This window comes from Salmo salar, chromosome ssa14 (assembly GCF_905237065.1).
Source record: "Salmo salar chromosome ssa14, Ssal_v3.1, whole genome shotgun sequence".
Classification (NCBI taxonomy): domain Eukaryota; kingdom Metazoa; phylum Chordata; class Actinopteri; order Salmoniformes; family Salmonidae; genus Salmo; species Salmo salar.
In genome coordinates, this window is record NC_059455.1 from 34,629,240 (window position 1) to 34,650,079 (window position 20,840).

The following is a 20,840-nucleotide window of genomic DNA, read 5'->3' on the forward strand; positions in this document are numbered from 1 at the left end:
TCTAAAATGTATTATTGTTTTTTTTTCCCTTACCAATCTACACACAATACCCCATAATGACAAAGCAAAAACAGGTTTTTAAAAATGTTTGCAAATTTATACAAATAAAAAAAACGGAAATATTACATTTACATAAGTATTCAGACCCTTTACTCACTACTTTGTTGAAGAACCTTTGACAACGATTACAGCCTCGAGTCTTCTTGGATATGACGCTACAAGCTTGGCACACCTGTATTTGGGGAGTTTCTCCCATTCTTCTCTGCAGATCCTCTCAAGCCCTGTCAGGTTGCATGGGGAATGTTGCTGCACAGCTATTTTCAGGTCTCTCCAGAGATGTTCGATCGGGTTCAGGTCTGGGTTCTGGCTGGGCCACTCAAGGACATTCAGAGACTTGTCGTTGTCCTGTTGGAAGGTGAACCTTTGCCCCAGTCTGAGGTCCTGAGTGCTCTGGAGCAGGATTTCATCAAGGATCTCTCTGTACTTTGCTCCGTTCATCTTTCCCTCGATCCTGACAAGTCTCTCAGTCTCTGCCACTGAAAAACATCGCCACAGCATGATGCTGCCACCACCATGCTTGACTGTAGGGATGGTGCAAGGTTTCCTCCCGACGTGACGCTTGGTATTCAGGCCAAAGAGTTCAAAGAGAATGTTTCTCATGGTCTGAGAGTATTTATCTAGGGGCGGCAGGTAGCCTAGTCGTTAGAGCATTGGGCCAGTGACCAAAAGGATGCTGGATCGAATCCCAGAGCTGACAAGGTAAAAATCTGTGGCTCTGCCCCTAAACAAGGCAGTTAACCCACTGTTCCCTGGTAGGCCGACATTGTAAATAAGAATTTGTTCTTAACTGACTTGTCTACTTAATAAATGAAATTACATTTTAAAAAATGTGGTCTTTTGGCAAACTCCAAGCGGGCTGTCATGTGCCTTTTACTGAGGAGTGGCTTCCGTCTGGCCACTCTACCATAAAGGCCTGATTGGTGGAGTGCAGCAGAGATGGTTGTCCTTCCATTTCCACAGAGGAACTCTGGAGCTCTGTCAGAGTGACCATCTGGTTCTTGGTCACCTCCCTGACGAAGGCCCTTGGTCACCTCCCTGACTAAGGCCCTTCTCCCCCGATTGCTCAGTTTGGCCAGGCGGCCAGATCTAGGAAGAGTCTTGGTGGATCCAAACGTCTTCCATTTAAGAATGATGGAGGCCACTGTGTTCTTGGTAACATTTTTTGGTACCCTTCTCCAGATCTGTGCCTCGACACAATCCTGTCTCGGAGCTCTATGGACAATTCCTTTGACCTCATGGCTTGGTTTTTGCTCTGACATGCACTGTCAACTAACTGTGGGACCTTATCAGTGGTGTAAAGTACTTAAGTAAAAATACTTTAAAGTACTACTTAAGTAGTTTTTTGGGGGGTATCTGTATTTTACTTTACTATTTATATTTCTGACAACTTTCACTTTTACTCCACTACATTACAAAAGAAAATAATGTACTTTTTACTCCATACATTTTCCCTGACACCCAAAAGTACACGTTACATTTTGAATGCTTAGGTGGACAGGAAAATGGTCTAATTCAGACACTTAAAGAGAAAATCCCTGGTCAACCCTACTGCCTCTGATCTAGCAGACTCACTAAACACAAATGCTTTTTTGTAAATCATGTCTGAGTGTTGGTGTGCCCCTGATTATTTGTAAATTAAAAAAACAAGAAAAACGTGCCGTCTGGTTTGCTGAATATAAGTCATTTGAAATCATTTTGATACTTAAGTATATTTTAGCAATTACATTTACTATTGATACTTAAGCATATATTTTTTTAAATACTTAACTTTTACTTAAGTAGGATTTTACTGGGTGACTTTCACTTTTACTTGAGTCACTTTCTATTAAGGTATCTTTACTTTTACTCAAGTATGACAATTGGGTTGTTTTTCCACCACTGGACCTTATATAGACAGGTGTGTGCCTTTCCAAATCATGTTCAATCAATTGAATATACCACAGGTTGACTCCAGTCAATGATGATCAATGGAAACAGGATGCACCTGAGCTCAATTTCGAGTCTCATAGCAAATGATCTGAATACTTATGTAAAGGTAATTTCAATTTTCTTTTAAATACATTTTCAAAAAAATCTAAAAACCTGTTTCGCTTTGTCATTATGGGGTATTGTTGACTGCTGAAAAAAAAGAAGATTTAATCAATTTGAGAATAAGGCTGTAACAAAATATTGAAAAAATCAAGGTGTCTGAATACTTTCCGAAGTCACTGTACTTCCATTCAACTGGTACCAGGGGACTTTAAGACAAGTCTTGTGAGGCCTGTGGGTGTCTTAGAGCAAAACAACCGACACATTCGTGAGAGTCTCATCTTTGCTCATATTAGTGTGTATACAACACTGTTCGGACAATACGGACAGAAGTTAGCAAATCGTCTGTACCGACTTCAGACGAGTAGCTTGTGGGGGTCGTAGGCGAACATGGAGAACACCATCGTGTTCGTGAGAGTCCCATCATTCAAGAGAGGGGTCACGATACAGATTTTGTAAGAAGACCGATTTTTGGGATGACTCATGGTCTGACAAACACCCTCTTTCTCTGTCACCTTTCACCGCAGACGCGGAAGTGTGACATAGGCGGATGCGGTGGATTGAGACGCATGCAATGCAGATATCTCTATCTTAAACTGACAGATTTTTATGGGGATTTTTTTATTATGCTAATTCAATTTCTGCGGGGGTACGGACATCGACCTTAAAGCATGGTGAAGTTATTCATTTCACTTTGGATGGTGTATAAATACACCCAGTCACTACAAAGACAAAAGGTTTCCTTCCTAATTCAGTTGCTGGAGAGGCAGGAAATTGCTTAGGGATTTCACCATGGGAGTTAGAGAGTTTAATGGCTGTGATAGGAGAAAATTGAGGATGGATTAACAACATTGTAGTTACTCCACAACACTAATCTAACTGACAGAGTGAAAAGGAAGCCTGTCCAGGTTAAAAAATATTCCGAAACATGCATCCTGTTTGCAACAAGGCATTAAAGTAATAGTGCAAAAAATGTGGCAAAGCAATTAACTTTCTGTCCTGAAAGCAAAGTGTTATGTTAAGGGAAAATCCAATACAACACATTACTTAGTACCACTCTCCATATTTTCAAGCATAGTGGTGGCTGCATCATGTGATGGGTATGCTCGTAATCGTTAAGTACTGGGATGTTTTCAGGATAAAAAAAACAAACCATGGCGCTAAACGCTGGAAAAATCCTAGAGGAAAATCTGGTTACGTCTGCTTTCCAGCAGACACTGGGAGATTAATTCAGCTTTCAGCAGGACAATAACCTAAAACCCAAGCCCATATCTACACTGGAGTTGCTTACCAAGAAAACAGTGAAGGTTTGAGTTAGTTTTGGTCGAGTTACAGTTTTAGCTTAAATCTGCTTGAAACTCTATGGCAAGACCTGAAAATAGTTGTCTAGCAATGATCAACAACCAATTTGACAGAGCTTGAAGAATTTTGAAAATAATAAATGGGCAAATTTTGCACAATCCCGGTGTGGAAAGACTTACCCAGAAAGTCTCACAGTTGTAATCGCTGCCAAAGGTGATTCTAACATGTATTGAGTCAGGGTGTTGAATACTTATCTAATCAAGATATATTCTTATTATTTTTCATGACAAGAGTATTTTGTGTAGATTGTTGACCAAAAAATGACAATTCAATCCATGGATAATGCCACTTTGTAACAACAACAAAATGGGGAAAAATTCAAGCGGTGTGAATACTTTCTGAAGGCACTGTAACAATGGTTTTGCTTATTTTGCTTTGTTTGTTTGAAAGACAAAAGCGTTCGATCAAGAACTGGGTCAAGTGGCTGGGGCTACATAAGGTGAATAGAGTACATTTATGACAAGAGTGTTCAGCAGTTGATCTTACCCAGATATTTCTGCCAGTCTTTGCCATGTATTTCTTCCATCAGGTTCCTAATCCTGATAACAGTGGGCTCTGCACTTCCCCCCATGTTAGTTTTGCCTGCAGGAATGGCGAGAATTAAATACATTAAATCTACCTTGAATTGTATTATACATTCACACATGCAGTACCAGTCAAAAATTTGGACACACCTACTTATTCAAGGGTTTTTCTTAATTTTTACTATTTTCTACATTGAAGACATCAAAACTATGAAACACATATGGAATTATGTAGAAACCATAAAGTGTTAAATCAAAATATATTTTATATTTGAGATTCTTCAAAGAAGCCACCCTTTGCCTTGATGGCAGCTTTGCACACTCTTGGCATTCTCTCAACCAGCTTCACCTGGAATGCTTTTCCAACAGTGTTAAAGGAGTTCCCACATATACTGAGCACTTGTTCGTTGCTTTTCCTTCACTCTGTGGTCCAACTCATCCCAAACCATCTCAATTGGGTTGAGGTCGGGTGATTGGAGGCCAAGTCATCTGATATAGCACTCCATCACTCTCCTTCTTGGTCAAATAGCCCTTACAGCGATTACACCGGCAGGTGTGTTGGGTCATTGTTGAAAAAACAAATGATAAGAAGTCTTGGTGTCCTTTAGTAGTGGTTTCTTTGCAGCAATTCGAGCATGAAGGCCTGATTCACGCAGTCTCCTCTGAACAGTTGATGTTGAGATGTGTCTGTTACTTGAACTCTGTGAAGCATTGATTTGGGCTGCAATTTCTGAGGCTGGAAACCCTAATGAACTTATCCTCCGCAGCAGAGGTAACTCTGGGTCTTCCTTTCCTATGGCGGTCCTCATGAGAGCCAGTTTCATCATAGCGCTTGATGGTTTTTGCAACTGCACTTGAAGAGAACTTTCGAAGTTCTTGAAATTTTCCGTATTGACTGACCTTCATGTCTTAAAGTAATGATGGACTCTTGTTTCTCTTTGCTTATTTGAGCTTTTCTTGCCATAATATGGACTTGGTATTTTACCAAATAGGGCTATCTTCTGTATAACACCCTTACCTTGTCACAACACAACTGATTGGCTCAAACACATTAAGAAGGAAATAATTTCCACAAATGAACTTTTAACAAGGCACACCTGTTAATAGAAATGCATTCCAGGTGACTACATCATGAAGCTGGTTGAAAGAAGGCCCAAGAGTGTGCAAAGCTGTCATCAAGGCAAAGAGATACTTTGAAGAATCTCAAATCGAAAATATATTTGGATTTGTTTAACAGTTGTTTGGTTACTACATGATTCCATATGTGTTATTTCATAGTTGTGATGTCTTCACTATTATTCTACGATGTAGAAAATAATAAAAAGCCTTGAATGAGTAGGTGTGTCCAAACTTTTGACTGGTACAATACAGACACACACCTGTACACAGACTCCCACCCACCCACCCACCCACCCACCCACCACACACACACACACACACACACACACACACACACACAGACTCCCCCACACACACACACACACACACACACACACAGACTCCCCCCACACACACACACACACACACACACACACACACACACACACACACAAACACACACACACACAGACCCCCCCCCACACACACACACACACACACACACACACACACACACACACACACACACACACACACACACACACACACACACACACACACTTGTTTTACTATCCTTGTGGGGACCAAACAATTGATTCCCATTCAAAATCATATTTTCCTTAACCCTAGACCTAACCCCAAACACCTAACCCTAAACCTAACACCTAAGCCTAAAATAGCCTTTTTCCTTGTGGGGACCGGTAAATGTCCCCACTAACTGTGAGGACTTATGTTCCCCACAAGGATAGTAAAACCAAATACTCACACACAACAACATTACCATCTGTAAACATAATAATGGCCTGCTGTGTGTCTTCAAGCTCATTTCTTTTCTTAAAGACAGCCATCTTTTCATGGATTTTTTTAAATACCCTTGAGAGGTTACTTCCAGTACCATTTAATTTACCTGTTGAAGGAGGAAATCTTACTCTGAGAACTATGCATTGCCACCAACATGTTTGGAAAGAAAAAACAACAAACAATAATTTATTTACATACTGTAGATTGTGATGGTCAAATAATAAAAACCATGTTCTTACCATAGGTGACCTTATTTAAGTTATGTAAAACCATGTCTGAGTGTGAGGAAGGAGAGAAGATATCAACAATCTCATTGACCTCAGATGCAAAGCTCAGAATTCCGTACCTCGGGATGACTTCAAAAAAAGATATCTGCCCAGTCAAAAATGGAGAGGAGGAAGTGTAAGAGAGAAAAGAAACACAACCAAAGCATAACAAAACAAAAGTTTCTTGATATCAAAACAAATAACTGACCATTTGTACTGCAATAGTGTTACTAGAAAGTAAAGTATTGCACACAAGTCTGTAAGTCGTTTTGGATAAAAGCATCTGCTAAATGGCATATACTATTATATATTACTAAGGGCCCTAATCAGACTTGAGATAAGTAGACTTAACATTGACTTAAGTCAATAAAACATGGACTCAAGTCAACATTTTATTACTTAAATCCATGTTAAGTAAACTTACCTCAAGTCTGAATAGGGCCCTAAATGTATTGTAAAGATTGTACAACAGATCTGAGCTCTCTGTTTGTCTTAATACTAGTAATACTGTACCTGGTTGATGAGGGCTTTAACGCAGTTTTTGGCCACTGTAAAATTATCTCTGCTTATGCTCCCTGAATTATCCAGGGCAATGTAGATGTGGAGCTTGCCTCCCTGCCTCATCTGGATGGACCTTTGTACTTGCTGCCCATCAGCTGTAAAACAATATTCAATTCACATGGTACAGATTTCAAAGGAAAACAAATGTAGCATGGGGTGTATAAAACAAAACAAAAAGAGGAACAATGTCGTTCACTACATATGGGTCTTGGCAACTCACTATTGTCATCCAGGCCAGATATTGCCAGACGATTCTCGAGGGATGTAGAGAAGTACTTGGACACCTCCTCTGGGGTGTCATAGTAGTGTTTACCTGTAAAATGTAAATGTTCAAACTCTACGTATCTAGTTTAGCAGCTTCTAACTGCATCTGTGTATTATGTGTTACATGGATTTATTGACAATGTGAGGGATGGGTTTATGGTTCCTCACTGTAACAGACAGGCTCAGTTCCTGACCAGTCTCCACCCTCCAGGCATATCCGCTCCTTCGATCCCAGCAGCATCAGTCCTAAAGAACATTCATAGGTCACCCGGTCACCTATATCAAGCATATTTCCATTGCGCTTGGCCCCCGGTGGAACGCCAGGGTCACGGCAATGTCCAGCTAGGGTGTGGGATAAGGTGGAGTAAGATAAGGAAACAATGGACCGGAGGAATTACCTTTACATACAAAAACTTTACCTTTAGAAAACACGTTATTCCAATAGACTAACGCTCTGTGCCATTTGGAACACAGTCAGCTCTGACATGCAGACGTCCCCAATGTCTTACAGTCCTCATGACCTAACCAACCCTTAAAGGCCCGATGCAGCCATTTTTATCTCATTACAAGTAATTTCTCCGTAACAATTAAGTACCTTAGTGTGATTGTTTTCAATTGAAATGGTCAAAAATAAACACAAATGGCTTCTTAGCAAAGAGCAATTTCTCAAGCAAGAATTTTGCTAGGACTGTCTGGGAGTGGTCTGAGTGGGGAGAGGAAAACCAAACATGTGTTGGTATTGGCAGAGAGGTTTGGAACTCTCTTATTGGTCTATTAAGTAATTTACCACATGGTGATGTCACCATGGAAGGCCAAAACTCCATCCCACCAAAACAGGCAGAAATATCAGGTGGTTTTGTCAATCAACAATTACACTAAAAGGGCATCATCATCATTATCACAATTTCACAGTGTTATTCCAGCATAATAGTGTGGAAATATACATAAAAGACAGGAAAATGTTTTTGACTGCACAGGGCCTTTCAGGATCTCTGGGGGTTGGTAAAGGGATTTGTAAGAGGTTGGACCAAAGAGATCATTTCACTTACAGCCATGATCACAGATAGGCGTGTCGCCACTCCACTTCCCATTACTCTTGCAGACTCTGGAGGCGGAGCCGGCGAAAGCGTAACCGTCATGGCATTCATAAGTGGTCTGGTCCCCAACAACATACTGCAATAGGACAGGAGACACCTCACCATTTCTCAGCACACTGGGATCAGGGCATGTCATGACTGTTGGGAGCGAGATAGAGGGAGCAACAATGAGAGAGTGTAGTTGGTAGCATTAGTGGATATTCTTAATTTTTTTATTTAAGTCAGTTAAGAACAAATTCTGATTTACAATGATGGCCTACCAAAAGGCCCCCTGCGGGGACGGGGGCTGGGATTAAAAATAAAACAAATAGAAATATAGGACAAAACACACATCACCACAAGAGAGACAACACTACATAAAGAGAGACCTAAGACGACAACATAGCATGGCAGCAACACAACATGGCAGCAACACAAAACAGGGTACAAACATTATTGGGCACAGACAACAGCACGAAGGGCAAGAAGGTAGAGACAACAATATATCACGCAAGGCAGCCACAACTGTCAGTAAGAGTGTCCGTGATTGAGTCTTTGAATTAAGAGATTGAGATAAAACTGTCCAGTTTGAGTGTTTGTTGCAGCTCGTTCCAGTCACTAGCTGCAGCGAACTGAAAAGACAAGTGACCCAGGGATGTGTGCGCTTTGGGGACCTTTAACAGAATGTGACTGGCAGAACGGGTGTTGTTTGTGGAGGATGAGAGCTGCAGTAGATATCTCAGATAGGGGGAGTGAGGCCTAAGAGGGTTTTATAAATAGGCATCAAACAGTGGGTCTTGTGACACGTATACGGAGATGACCAGTTTACAGAGGAGTATAGAGTGCAGTGATGTGTCCTATAAGGAGCATTGGTGGCAAATCTGATGGCCGAATGGTAAAGAACATCTAGCCGCTCGAGAGCACCTTTACCTGCCAATCTATAAATTACATCTCCGTAATCTAGCATGGGTAGGATGGTCATCTGAATCAGGGTTAGTTTGGTAGCTGGGGTGAAAGGGGAGTGATTACGATAGAGGAAACCAAGTTTAGATTTAACATTAGCCTGCAGATTTGTTATGTGCTGAGAGAAGGACAGTGTACTGTCTAGCCATACTCCCAAGTACTTGTATGAGGTGACTACCTCAAGCTCTAAACCCTCAGCGGTCTTAATCACACCTGTGGGGAGAGAGGCAGTCCTCTTACCAAACCACATGACCTTTGTTTTGGAGGTGTTAAGAACAAGGTTAAGGGCAGAGAAAGCTTGTTGGACACTAAGAAAGCTTTTTTGTAGAGGATTTAACACAATATCTGGGGAGGGGCCAGCTGAGTATAAGACTGTCATCTGCATATAAATGGATGAGAGAGCTTCCTACTGCCTGAGCTATGTTGTTGATGTGAGATAGCAGATGTTCTGACTTTATACAGGGGAAGGGGAAAAAGAGGGAGGAGCATCGGGGCTAGTCGCATTAGAAGGGGTGGGAGATGAGGAAATGTTGGACGGGCAAGGAGGCATGGCTGAGTCAAATAGAAATCCTGACTTAATGAAGTGGTGATTAAAAAGCTCAACCATGTGCTTCTTGTCAGTAACAACCACATCATCAACTTTAAGGGATGGGCAGCTGTGATATATTTTTGTATTATTTATTTGGACAGGGACAATGTACAACAACAAAATAAGTACAAAAAAAAAGCAGATAAATGATGCTTTGCACCAGATTTAGCTAACAGCTCATTTCCATCATTCTCTGGGCAGGTGAACATATAAACAGGAAAACATTACATACAAACAGACAAAATATAGTGCATTCGGAAGTATTCAGACTAGAGGTCGACCGATTATGTTTTTTTTTTTTTTTTTACCGATACCGATTATTGGAGGATCAAAAAGGCCGATACCGATTAAATCGGCTGATTTTTTTATTTATTTGTAATAATGACAATTACAACAATACTGAATGAACACTTATTTTAACTTAATATAATACATAAATACTATCAATTTAGCCTCAAATAAATAATGAAACGTCAATTTGGTTTAAATAATGAAAAACAAAGTGTTGGAGAAGAAAGTAAAAGTGCAATATGTGCCATGTAAAAAAGCTAACGTTTAAGTTCCTTGCTCAGAACATGAGAACATATGAAAGCTGGTGGTTCCTTTTAACATGAGTCTTCAATATTCCCAGGTAAGAAGTTTTAGGTTGTAGTTATTATAATAATTATAGGACTATTTCTCTCTATAGGATTTGTATTTCATATACCTTTCACTATTGGATGTTCTTATAGGCATTTTAGTATTGCCAGTGTAACAGTATAGCTTCCGTCCCCCTCCTCGCTCCTACCTGGGCTCAAACCAGGAACACATCGACAACAGCCACCCTCGAAGCAGTTACCCATGTAGAGCAAGTGGATCAACTACTCCAAGTCTCATAGCGAGTGACGTTTGAAACGCTATTAGCGCGCACCCGGCTAACTAGCTATCCATTTCACATTGGTTACACCAGCCTAATCTTGGGAGTTGATAGGCTTGAAGTCATAAACAGTGCAATGCTTGAAGAATTGCAAAGGGCTGCTGGCAAAACGCACGAAAGTGCTGTTTGAATGAATGCTTACGAGCCTGCTGGTGCCTACCACCGCTCAGTCAGACTGCTCTATCAAATATTAAATCATAGACTTAATTATAATATAATAAACACACAGAAATATGAGCCTTAGGTCATTAATATGGTTGAATCCGAAAACTATCATCTCGAAAACAAAACGTTTTTCCTGTCAGTGAAATACGGAACCGTTCCGTATTTTATCTAACGGGTGGCATCCCTAAGTCTAAATATTCCTGTTACATTGCACAACCTTCAATGTTATGTCATAATTACGTAAAATTCTGGCAAATTAGTTCGCAACGAGCCAGGCGGCCCAAACTGTTGCATATAGCCTGACTCTGCGTGCAATGAACGCAAGAGAACTGACACAATTTCACCTGGTTAATATTGCCTGCTAACCTGGATTTCTTTTAGCTAAATATGCAGGTTTAAAAATATATACTTCTGTGTATTGATTTTAAGAAAGGCATTGATGTTTATGGTTAGGTACAGTCGTGCAACGATTGTGCTTTTTTCGCAAATGCGCTTTTGTTAAATCATCCCCCATTTGGTGAAGTTGGCTGTCTTTGTTAGGAAGAAATAGTATTCACACAGTTCGCAATGAGCCAGGCGGCCCAAACTGCTGCATATACCCTGACTCTGTTGCAGAGGTGACACATTTTCCCTAGTTATAAGAAATTCATGTTAGCAGGCAATATTAACTAAATATGCAGGTTTAAAAATATATACTTGTGTATTAATTTTAAGAAAGGCATTGATGTTTTGAGCAGCAAAACTCGAGCAGCGGAACTCCAATTTGAGCAGCAGCAGCTGAAAAATGAGCTCCTACAAATATTGAAATTTACATGGTTTTTAGAGTGAAGTACATCGGAAAAAAGCAAAAGAAAACTGCAAGACTGAATAGGAGAAAAAACAAGCAACAAACAAAGAAGATAGGCTTTTGAAAAATAACTATTTTTCATAAAATTGTAGTTATCTTAGCTAGCTGAATTGTTTACCAGTTGCTAAGCAGTTGCTAGGGACTCTTTTGGAAGAAGCTAGTTAGCTAACGAAGAACAACAAAGAATATCTAGTTAACAGAAGAAAAGAAAGAGAAAATCAGGACAGAAGAAAAAGGATATCAAAGTGAAACAGTTCTCTAAAGACACAAGAGACAATAATACAAGAAACAACACTTCTGTAGCTTGTCAACTATGTGTCTGTCTATCCCTGTTCTCTCCCCTCTGCACAGGCCATACAAACGCTTCACACCGCGTGGCCGCTGCCACTCTAACCTGGTGGTCCCAGCGCGCACGACCCACGTGGAGTTCCAGGTCTCCGGCAGCCTCTGGAACTGCCGGTCTGCAGCCAACAAGGCTGAGTTCATCTCAGCCTATGCTACCCTCCAGTCCCTAGATTTCCTGGCGCTGACGGAAACATGGATTACCACAGATAACACTGCTACTCCTACTGCTCTCTCTTCGTCTGCCCACGTGTTCTCGCATACCCCTAGAGCATCGAGCCAGCACTGGAATCCTCATCTCTCCCAAGTGGACATTCTCTCTTTCTCCCCTGACCCATCTGTCTATCTCCTCATTTGAATTCCATGCTGTCACAGTTACCAGCCCTTTCAAGCTTAACATCCTTATCATTTATCGCCCTCCAGGTTCCCTTGGAGAGTTCATCAATGAGCTTGACGCCTTGATAAGTTCCTTTCCTGAGGATGGCTCACCTCTCACAGTTCTGGGTGACTTTAACCTCCCCACGTCTACCTTTGACTCATTCCTCTCTGCCTCCTTCAGCCACTTTCTACCACTCTAAATTCCAAGCATCTGCCTCTAACCCTAGGAAGCTCTTTGCTACCTTCTCCTCCCTCCTGAATCCTCCTCCCCCTCCCCCCCCTCCTCCCTCTCTGCGGATGACTTCGTCAACCATTTTGAAAAGAAGGTTGACGATATCCGATCCTCGTTTGCTAAGTCAAACGACACCGCTGGTCCTGCTCACACTGCCCTACCCTGTGCTTTGACCTCTTTCTCCCCTCTCTCTCCAGATGAAATCTCGCGTCTTGTGACGGCCGGCCGCCCAACAACCTGCCCACTTGACCCTATCCCCTCCTCTCTTCTCCAGACCATTTCCGGAGACCTTCTCCCCTACCTCACCTCGCTCATCAACTCATCCTTGACCGCTGGCTACGTCCCTTCCGTCTTCAAGAGAGCGAGAGTTGCACCCCTTCTGAAAAAACCTACACTCGATCCCTCCGATGTCAACAACTACAGACCAGTATCCCTTCTTTCTTTTCTCTCCAAAACTATTGAACGTGCCGTCCTTGGCCAGCTCTCCTGCTATCTCTCTCAGAATGACCTTCTTGATCCTAATCAGTCAGGTTTCAAGACTGGGCATTCAACTGAGACTGCTCTTCTCTGTGTCACGGAGGCTCTCCGCACTGCTAAAGCTAACTCTCTCTCCTCTGCTCTCATCCTTCTAGACCTATCTGCTGCCTTTGATACTGTGAACCATCAGATCCTCCTCTCCACCCTCTCCGAGTTGGGCATCTCCGGCGCGGCCCACGCTTGGATTGCGTCCTACCTGACAGGTCGCTCCTACCAGGTGGCGTGGCGAGAATCTGTCTCCGCACCATGTGCTCTCACCACTGGTGTCCCCCAGGGCTCTGTTCTAGGCCCTCTCCTATTCTCGCTATACACCAAGTCACTTGGCTCTGTCATATCCTCACATGGTCTCTCCTATCATTGCTATGCAGACGACACACAATTCATCTTCTCATTTCCCCCTTCTGATAACCAGGCGGCGAATCGCATCTCTGCATGTCTGTCAGACATATCAGTGTGGATGACGGATCACCACCTCAAGCTGAACCTCGGCAAGACGGAGCTGCTCTTCCTCCCGGGGAAGGACTGTCCGTTCCATGATCTCGCCATCACGGTTGACAACTCCCTTGTGTCCTCCTCCCAGAGTGCTAAGAACCTTGGCATGATCCTGGACAACACCCTGTCGTTCTCCACTAACATCAAGGCGGTGACCCGATCCTGTAGGTTCATGCTCTACAACATTCGCAGAGTACGACTCTGCCTCACACAGGAAGCGGCGCAGGTCCTAATCCAGGCACTTGTCATCTCCCGTCTGGATTACTGCAACTCGCTGTTGGCTGGGCTCCCTGCCTGTGCCATTAAACCCCTACAACTCATCCAGAACGCCGCAGCCCGTCTGGTGTTCAACCTTCCCAAGTTCTCTCACGTCACCCCGCTCCTCCGCTCTCTCCACTGGCTTCCAGTTGAAGCTCGCATCCGCTACAAGACCATGGTGATTGCCTACGGAGCTGTGAAAGGAATGGCACCTCCATACCTTCAGGCTCTGATCAGGCCCTACACCCAAACAAGGGCACTGCGTTCATCCACCTCTGGCCTGCTGGCCCCCCTACCTCTGAGGAAGCACAGTTCCCGCTCAGCCCAGTCAAAACTGTTCGCTGCTCTGGCACCCCAATGGTGGAACAAGCTCCCTCACGACGCCAGGACAGCGGAGTCAATCACCACCTTCCGGAGACACCTGAAACCCCACCTCTTTAAGGAATACCTAGGATAGGATAAAGTAATCCTTCTAACCCCCCCCTTAAAAGATTTAGATGCACTATTGTAAAGTGGTTGTTCCACTGGATATCATAAGGTGAATGCACCAATTTGTAAGTCGCTCTGGATAAGAGCGTCTGCTAAATGACTTAAATGTAAATGTAATGTAAATGTAAATGTTTATGGTTAGGTACACGTTGGAGCAACTAGGGAAAATGTGTCACCTCTGCAACAGAGTCAGGGTATATGCAGCAGTTTGAGCCGCCTGGCTCGTTGCGAACTGTGTGAATACTATTTCTTCCTAACAAAGACAGCCAACTTCGCCAAACGGGGGATGATTTAACAAAAGCGCATTTGCGAAAAAAGCACAATTGTTGCACAACTGTACCTAACCATAAACATCAATGCCTTTCTTAAAATCAATACACAGAAGTATATATTTTTTAACCTGCATATTTAGCTAAAAGAAATCCAGGGTAGCAGGCAATATTAACCAGGGGAAATTGTGTCAGTTCTCTTGCATTCATTGCACGCAGAGTCAGGGGATATGCAACAGTTTGGGCCGCCTGGCTCGTTGCGAACTAATTTGACAGAATTTTACGTAATTATGATGTAACATTGAAGGTTGTGCAATGTAACAGGAATATTTAGACTTAGGGATGCCACCCGTTAGATAAAATACAGAACGGTTCCGTATTTCACTGAAAAAAATAAACGTTTTGTTTTCGAGATGATAGTTTGCGGATTCGACCATATTAATGACCTAAGGCTCATATTTCTGTGTGTTTATTATATTATAATTAAGTCTATGATTTGATATTTAATAGAGCAGTCTGACTGAGCGGTGGTAGGCACCAGCAGGCTCGTAAGCATTCATTCAAACAGCACTTTCGTGCGTTTTGCCAGCAGCCCTTTGCAATTCTTCAAACATTGCGCTGTTTATGACTTCAAGCCTATCAACTCCCAAGATTAGGCTGGTGTAACCGATGTGAAATGGCTAGCTAGTTAGCCGGGTGCGCGCTAATAGCGTTTCAAACGTCACTCGCTCTGAGACTTGGAGTAGTTGTTCCACTTGCTCTACATGGGTAACACATCTTCGAGGGTGGCTGTTGTCAATGTGTTCCTGGTTTGAGGCCAAGTGGGAGCGAGGAGAGGGACGGAAGCTATACTGTTACACTGGCAATACTAAAGTGCCTATAAGAACATCCAATAGTGAAAGGTATATGAAATAAAAATCGTATAGAGAGAAATAATCCTATAATTCCTATAATAACTACAACCTAAAACTTCTTACCTGGGAATATTGAAGACTCATGTTAAAATGAACCACCAGCTTTCATATGTTCTCATGTTCTGAGCAAGGAACTTAAACGTTAGCTTTTTTACATGGCACATATTGCACTTTTACTTTCTTCTCCAACACTTTGTTTTTGCATTATTTAAACCAAATTGAACATGTTTCATTATTTATTTGAGGCTAAATTGATAGTATTTATGTATTATATTAAGTTAAAATAAGTGTTCATTCAGTATTGTTGTAATTGTTATTATTACAAAGAAATAAAAAACATCGGCTGATTAATCGGAATCGGCTTTTTTTGGGGGGGTCATCCAATAATCCGTATCTGCGTTGAAAAATCATAATCGGTCGACCTCTAATTCAGACTCCTGTCTGGATCCCACCGGGGTTATCTGGTTTTCTGAGAACACAAGGCTGCCACAGACCTGATGAAACCAGCCACCTGTCAGAAGATGCTTACACTTGTTCACATTGTTATGACTCTATACTTGTGATGAAAGGTCAAGTTTCGGTCAAACCCATTTCTGAGTTTTTACTTGCTGATAAGGTGGTTCCTGCCTTCAGGGGGAGGTTAGATTTATTAAAATGTTGTTGCTAGGGAAAGTTACATAAGGAGATTGGGGAGGCTATATGAGTTACAGGATGTCTTAGACATTTTGCAGAACTTGGGGGAGAAACTATCATATACTGTTATACTGTAGTCTGTACCAACTTCTGCCTACAAATTGTATTACTAAAGGAGTCTTTTTTTTAATACTTAAACAAAGAGTCTATGTTTCCTTTCCATTACTAATGTATGTTTGATAATTATATAGACCTGATCATTTGTTGAGGAAATTGACCAACACACATATCCCAGTTATTGCACCTACTGAAATTGCACTGTGTTTTAATCAATTCTAAGGATTTGTAGGATTTGGTAAGTAAATGTTATTCTCTCTGTATAGTATGATATATAACTTTACATTACAAATGGAATAGCGGTCATACAATATCGTACAAATTAGTGTCATAAGTCTTAAGGCCTTTACTCACAACTGCGCTGAGATCCTTTCGTTCAAATTCTGAAAGAATACAGATTCCGATTTTGATGCACTATACCATTCACACCAAGTCCTAGGAGTTTTTCACTCCACTTCTCAGACAAATTCGCAGAACGTCACCAACACTGCTGCGTTCATTCTCAGTGGCAATATGTTGTTCAAAGTGGCTAGAGAGGACGCAGTAATGAGAGAAAAATCATATACTACTGTAAAAAAAAGTTCTGATAGGCCATTCATTCTATACTGTAGGATGAATCATGAAAGGCTACGTTTTCATTCAGTTGCACCCCATTAAATAAGAGAGGAAATGCAAAACTGCCACCAGTCGTCATTCCTCGAACATATATGCTGACTATCATTCCACTTGCTGCTGCCTATAATTTTATTTCGATCTGATTAAAGAGATGAAGTCTAGACAAGCTAGGCCTATTTTAGGAAACTTTCTGAATGGACATAGAAAATTTGCGAACTCGTACACAAACCCACCCACCTAAAAGTTTCCATCAAAGCCGTGATATAGACTATATGAAGATGAATTGACAACCATTTAAAAAAAAAGAAATACAGGCATGCAACTTGTCCATAGCCTAATGATCAGCACTGCCCATAGCCTAATGATCAGCCGTTATTACATTTTAGTGAAGAAATGGGTGGTTATTTTGACATTTTAACATTTTAATTGGTTGGGTGCTTTATCTAAATCAGTGCAACCACTTATTCATAAGGGTAAACTCCAGCGGATACTTTTTTGTCTGTCTTTTAGGATTGCCTATAGCACAGGTGGTCGCCAAAGATTCACTTTAGCAGGCCTATAGGCTAATATACAGTGGGGCAAAAAAGTATTTGATCCCCTGCTGATTTTGTACGTTTGCCCACTGACAAAGAAATGATCAGTCGATAATTTTAATGGTAGGTTTATTTGAACAGTGAGAGACAGAATAACAACAAAAATATTGAGAAAAACGCATGTCAAAAATTTAATAATTGATTTGAATTTTAATGAGGGAAATAAGTATTTGACCCCCTCTCAATCAGAAAGATTTCTGGCTCCCAGGTGTCTTTTATACAGGTAACGAGCTTGTTACCTGTATAAAAGAAACCTGTCCACAGAAGCAATCAATCAATCATATTCCAAACTCTCCACCATGGCCAAGACCAAAGAGCTCTCCAGGGATGTCAGGGACAAGATTCTAGACCTACACAAGGCTGGAATGGGCTTCAAGACCATCGCCAAGCAGCTTGGTGAGAAGGTGACAACATTTGGTGTGATTATTCACAAATGGAAGAAACACAAAAGAACTGTCAATATCCCTCGGCCTGGGGCTCCATGCAAGATCTCACCTAGTGGAGTTGCAATGAGCATGAGAACGGTGAGGAATCAGCCCAGAACACACGGGAGGATCTTGTCAATGATCTCAAGGCAGCTGGGACCATAGTCACCAAGAAAACAATTGGTAACACACTACGCCGTGAAGGACTGAAATCCTGCAGCGCCCGCAAGGTCCCCCTGCTCAAGAATACATATACATGCCCGTCTGAAGTTTGCCAGTGAACATCTGAATGATTCAGAGGACAACTGGTGAAAGTGTTGTGGTCAGATGAGACCAAAATGGAGCTCTTTGGCATCAACTCAACTCGCCGTGTTTGGAGGAAGAGGAATGCTGCCTATGACCCCAAGAACACCATCTCCACCGTCAAACATGGAGGTGGAAACATTATGCTTTGGGGGTGTTTTTCTGCTAAGGGGACCGTACAACTTCACCGCATCATTTGACGGGGCCATGTACTGTCAAATCTTGGGTGAGAACCTCCTTCCCTCAGCCAGGGCATTGAAAATGGGTCGTGGATGGGTATTCCAGCATGACAATGACTCAAAACACACGGCCAAGGCAACAAAGGAGTGGCTCAAGAAGAAGCACATTAAGGTCCTGGAGTGGCCTAGCCAGTCTCCAGACCTTAATCCCATAGAAAATCTGTGGAGGGAGCTGAAGGTTCGAGTTGCCAAACGTCAGCATCGAAACCTTAATGACTTGGAGAAGATCTGCAAAGAGGAGTGGGACAAAATCCCTCCTGAGATGTGTGCAAACTTGGTGGCCAACTACAAGAAACGTCTGACCTCTGTGATTGCCAACAAGGGTTTTGCCACCAAGTACTAAGTCATGTTTTGCAGAGGGGTCAAATACTTATTTCCCTCATTAAAATGCAAATCAATTTTTGACATGCGGTTTTCTGTTGTTTTTTTTTGTTGTTATTCTGTCTCTCACTGTTCATATAAACCTACCATTAAAATGACAGACTGATCATTTCTTTGTAAGTGGGCAAACGTACAAAATCAGCAGGGGATCAAATACTTTTTTCACCCACTGTACACATACACAAAACATTAGGCACACCTTCCTAATATGAGTTGAAGAAAATAATGGACTTGGTGAGAAAGGGCCTTTACTTGGATGACCCCACCTATCATACATCTTCGAGTCTTGGAGGATGTATAATATTTTACGTCTTTCTCTGAGACCCGGCTGCTTGTGGAGTCATAAATGAGAATTACAAGGACAATTTAAGGTTAAGGAGAACTAATAACAAAGGCACGGAGATTTTACATAGCAGGTTATATGAATTGGGTTAAGGTTAGAATAAGGGTTAGGGTTAAGTTCACCAAACTTGGTCCTGGGGACCCCAAGGGGTGCACATTTTGGTTTTTGCCCTAGCACTACACAGCTGATTAAAACAATGAAAACTTGATGATAAAATGTGCACCCCTTGAGGTCCTCAGGACCGAGTTTGGAAAACCTGGGCTAGGGGAAGGGTTAGCTAAATTGTTAGTTGTCCCCAACGAGACTCGAACATGCAACCTTTGGATTGCTAGACGGTCGCAGTACACGCCCAACCATCCTCCCCGACCAACCTCCCTACTTTTATTTCTGTCTTAATTAACCATACCATTGTTGCATTTCTAAACCGAGCATAACATTCTTATTGGAGGTACAAACATTTTATTTGAAAATGTAAAACGTCTGTCCAGTGAGTCGTCTGGTTTTAATGTGTCTTCTGTTGCATAAAAACAAGTCAGTGACCTTTTAGGTTTAGATCAATGTGAGCATGTCTGATTAGAATGTACCATTTTTTGCCTCAGACAAGAAAGGCTTGGAAGCTACTACACGCTTTCAGAGAGGAGGGAAGGCCATTCCATTTCTTTGTTGCTTTGAATGAGAAGGCAGATTGGGCAAGGGTGGTGGACCTTTTGGGGATGGTTGTCAAAGACCCTCAGGGGTGGAGGTGCAACGTTGTGTGTTATCTTGAACAGCAGAAAGATCTGAGTACAGAATTAAGTTATCCAAATTGCATATATATTCACCATACCCCTGCACTCACTGCCTCGTCGACTGGGGCTTGGGGACCAGCGATTATGGCCCAGACATCTGTGCATACGTTTGGGGTAAGGGTAATAACCATCAGGACAGTGGTACAACAGCTCACTGCCCACATTTGATCCATTTGAGAGACTGTACTCCCCTCCTCGAATTGACATGCCATCAGTACTGCAGACAGAAACTCCAGACGAGACTACAGAGAGAGAGAAAGAGAGAGAGAGAGAGAGAGAGAGAGAGAGAGAGAGAGTGCTTGTGTAATTGGCAGAAGTGTGCAAGATAGTTTGAACATAACATTATAGGTACAGCATAAAGGCAAGTATCTATGGCTCTGTAGAGGTCTGAGGCAAAGCTAGGATTCAGGAAAAAAACAACTGTCACTCTTGCCTTTACTAATAGTCATATACACACTATTGCTATACTTTTATTTTCGATCAAAGTATGATTATATTGCTCAACACCTTAAGGAGTAAGACAGCCTAACATAAATACAAACATATACCAAGGACTTACCAGTGCAGACAAGGCAGAGAATTAAGGAGTATATCAAAGTCAATATTTCAGGTCCCATCCCTGTGTCTTAAGAGTTGCAGTAATTGAGACAAGGTTTAGAGTTGAGCATTTGGGAATGTGCGTTATTTGTGGGCATAAATATGGAGCCTGAGATTTTATGCTGAGAATCGAAAAGGTAGCAAACACTATTATATCAATAATGCGGTCACTGTTTAACTAGGCCACTGTTAAACATACACACACAGCAATAAACTTGACTTTGGCTCGGACCCATCACTCATTGATTTGCTTTTACAGGAAAAGGAGAGCTCTGAGACAAGGTAATGACCCATAGTTATTTGCCAACATAGTCTCCCAGGTATTCATCAGTGAAGAAGATATTGATTCAAATATTTTCTTCATTTGTGTCTTTA

At 41.9% G+C, this 20,840-nt stretch overlaps 1 protein-coding gene across 3 annotated transcripts in view; it reads right to left on the minus strand.

Moving 5' to 3' along the window:
- The window catches only part of LOC106569366 (complement factor B), a 43,567-nt gene extending 22,935 nt beyond the window's left edge, over nucleotides 1–20,632 (minus strand). Inside the window, exons 1-9 of one of the 3 annotated variants that reach the window (XM_045694265.1) lie at nucleotides 20,428–20,632; nucleotides 19,919–20,110; nucleotides 8,014–8,199; nucleotides 7,133–7,306; nucleotides 6,921–7,013; nucleotides 6,653–6,795; nucleotides 6,113–6,245; nucleotides 5,839–5,979; nucleotides 3,937–4,032 (exon numbers count right to left, since the gene is read on the minus strand). In XM_045694265.1, coding sequence (XP_045550221.1) covers nucleotides 3,937–4,032; nucleotides 5,839–5,979; nucleotides 6,113–6,245; nucleotides 6,653–6,795; nucleotides 6,921–7,013; nucleotides 7,133–7,306; nucleotides 8,014–8,199; nucleotides 19,919–20,110; nucleotides 20,428–20,485 — 1,216 coding nt within the window. In that variant the 5' untranslated portion in view covers nucleotides 20,486–20,632. Of the gene's footprint in view, nucleotides 1–3,936; nucleotides 4,033–5,838; nucleotides 5,980–6,112; nucleotides 6,246–6,652; nucleotides 6,796–6,920; nucleotides 7,014–7,132; nucleotides 7,307–8,013; nucleotides 8,200–19,906; nucleotides 20,111–20,427 lie in introns of all 3 variants that reach the window. The other 2 variants (XM_014140674.2, XM_045694263.1) reach the window with 2 other exon arrangements.
- Nucleotides 20,633–20,840: the final 208 nt, after the last annotated feature.